The sequence below is a fragment of the Penaeus monodon genome, chromosome 28 (genome assembly GCF_015228065.2).
Source record: "Penaeus monodon isolate SGIC_2016 chromosome 28, NSTDA_Pmon_1, whole genome shotgun sequence".
Lineage (NCBI taxonomy): Eukaryota > Metazoa > Arthropoda > Malacostraca > Decapoda > Penaeidae > Penaeus > Penaeus monodon.
The window spans coordinates 25,426,819-25,427,553 of NC_051413.1; the positions used below are offsets into that span (position 1 = coordinate 25,426,819).

General features: G+C 41.0%; 1 protein-coding gene across 1 annotated transcript in view; it reads left to right on the forward strand.

The window, feature by feature from the left end:
* The window catches only part of LOC119591430 (nucleoporin NUP188 homolog), a gene marked incomplete in the record, with an annotated part of 23,587 nt that overhangs the window by 8,411 nt on the left and 14,441 nt on the right, over positions 1 to 735 (forward strand). Inside the window, 2 exon segments of the mRNA XM_037940171.1 lie at positions 3 to 109; positions 337 to 582. Of these exon segments, the coding sequence (XP_037796099.1) occupies positions 3 to 109; positions 337 to 582 (353 nt within the window).

Consider the following 735-nt stretch of genomic DNA (forward strand, 5'->3'; position numbering starts at 1 on the left):
AGCTGGACTGTTACTGCCACAGGCAATAGAGGTTTTCCCGTATGATGTTCAGCCCTTGCTGTCCCTCATGAGTGCTCTGGCTGTTGCTAATACAGAGAGCTGCCAGAAGGTATGGCTTCCTGCTGAAGGTTGGACCTCCTTTTTAATAATGATCATATATTCTGTATTGAGACATACATGTACAGACGTCTGGTAAATATAAGTGCGTTGTGGGGGGAAGGGCAGAGGAAATACATCCATCTATATAAGAAAATGAAAGAGTCCAGAGAAATAAGATTAATAAGATGCTCTCTCATCTTTAAAGTAAATATGTGATAATTTCGTTCCGTTTTCCAGGTAATAGAACTTCTGACAGAGCTGCCAAACCTATCCTGGGTGCTGACACAAAGTGACCACAGGAGCATTCAGATCAGGGGCAATGACTGTGTAACCACAGCTCCTCTGCAGGTCCTTCCATCATTGACCATTGCAGCAGACACACGTGGCACCTTGATCTCCACAAACCCACCTGTTGTAACCTGGCACATGCCCACAAATGCATGGCAAGCTCTTTTAGGGGTCATGAAGCTTCTTGATGAAGAGGTGAGATGAATAATGATTATCTTGTTTTTATCTCATATTAGTGATATTTTTATATATTTATTCATAATTGTTTTTGTGATGCATGTGTTTCTTTATTTTTGTTTGGTATTGCCTAGGGATACTGTTACTCTAGGTAGTGACTATAAGATTGTT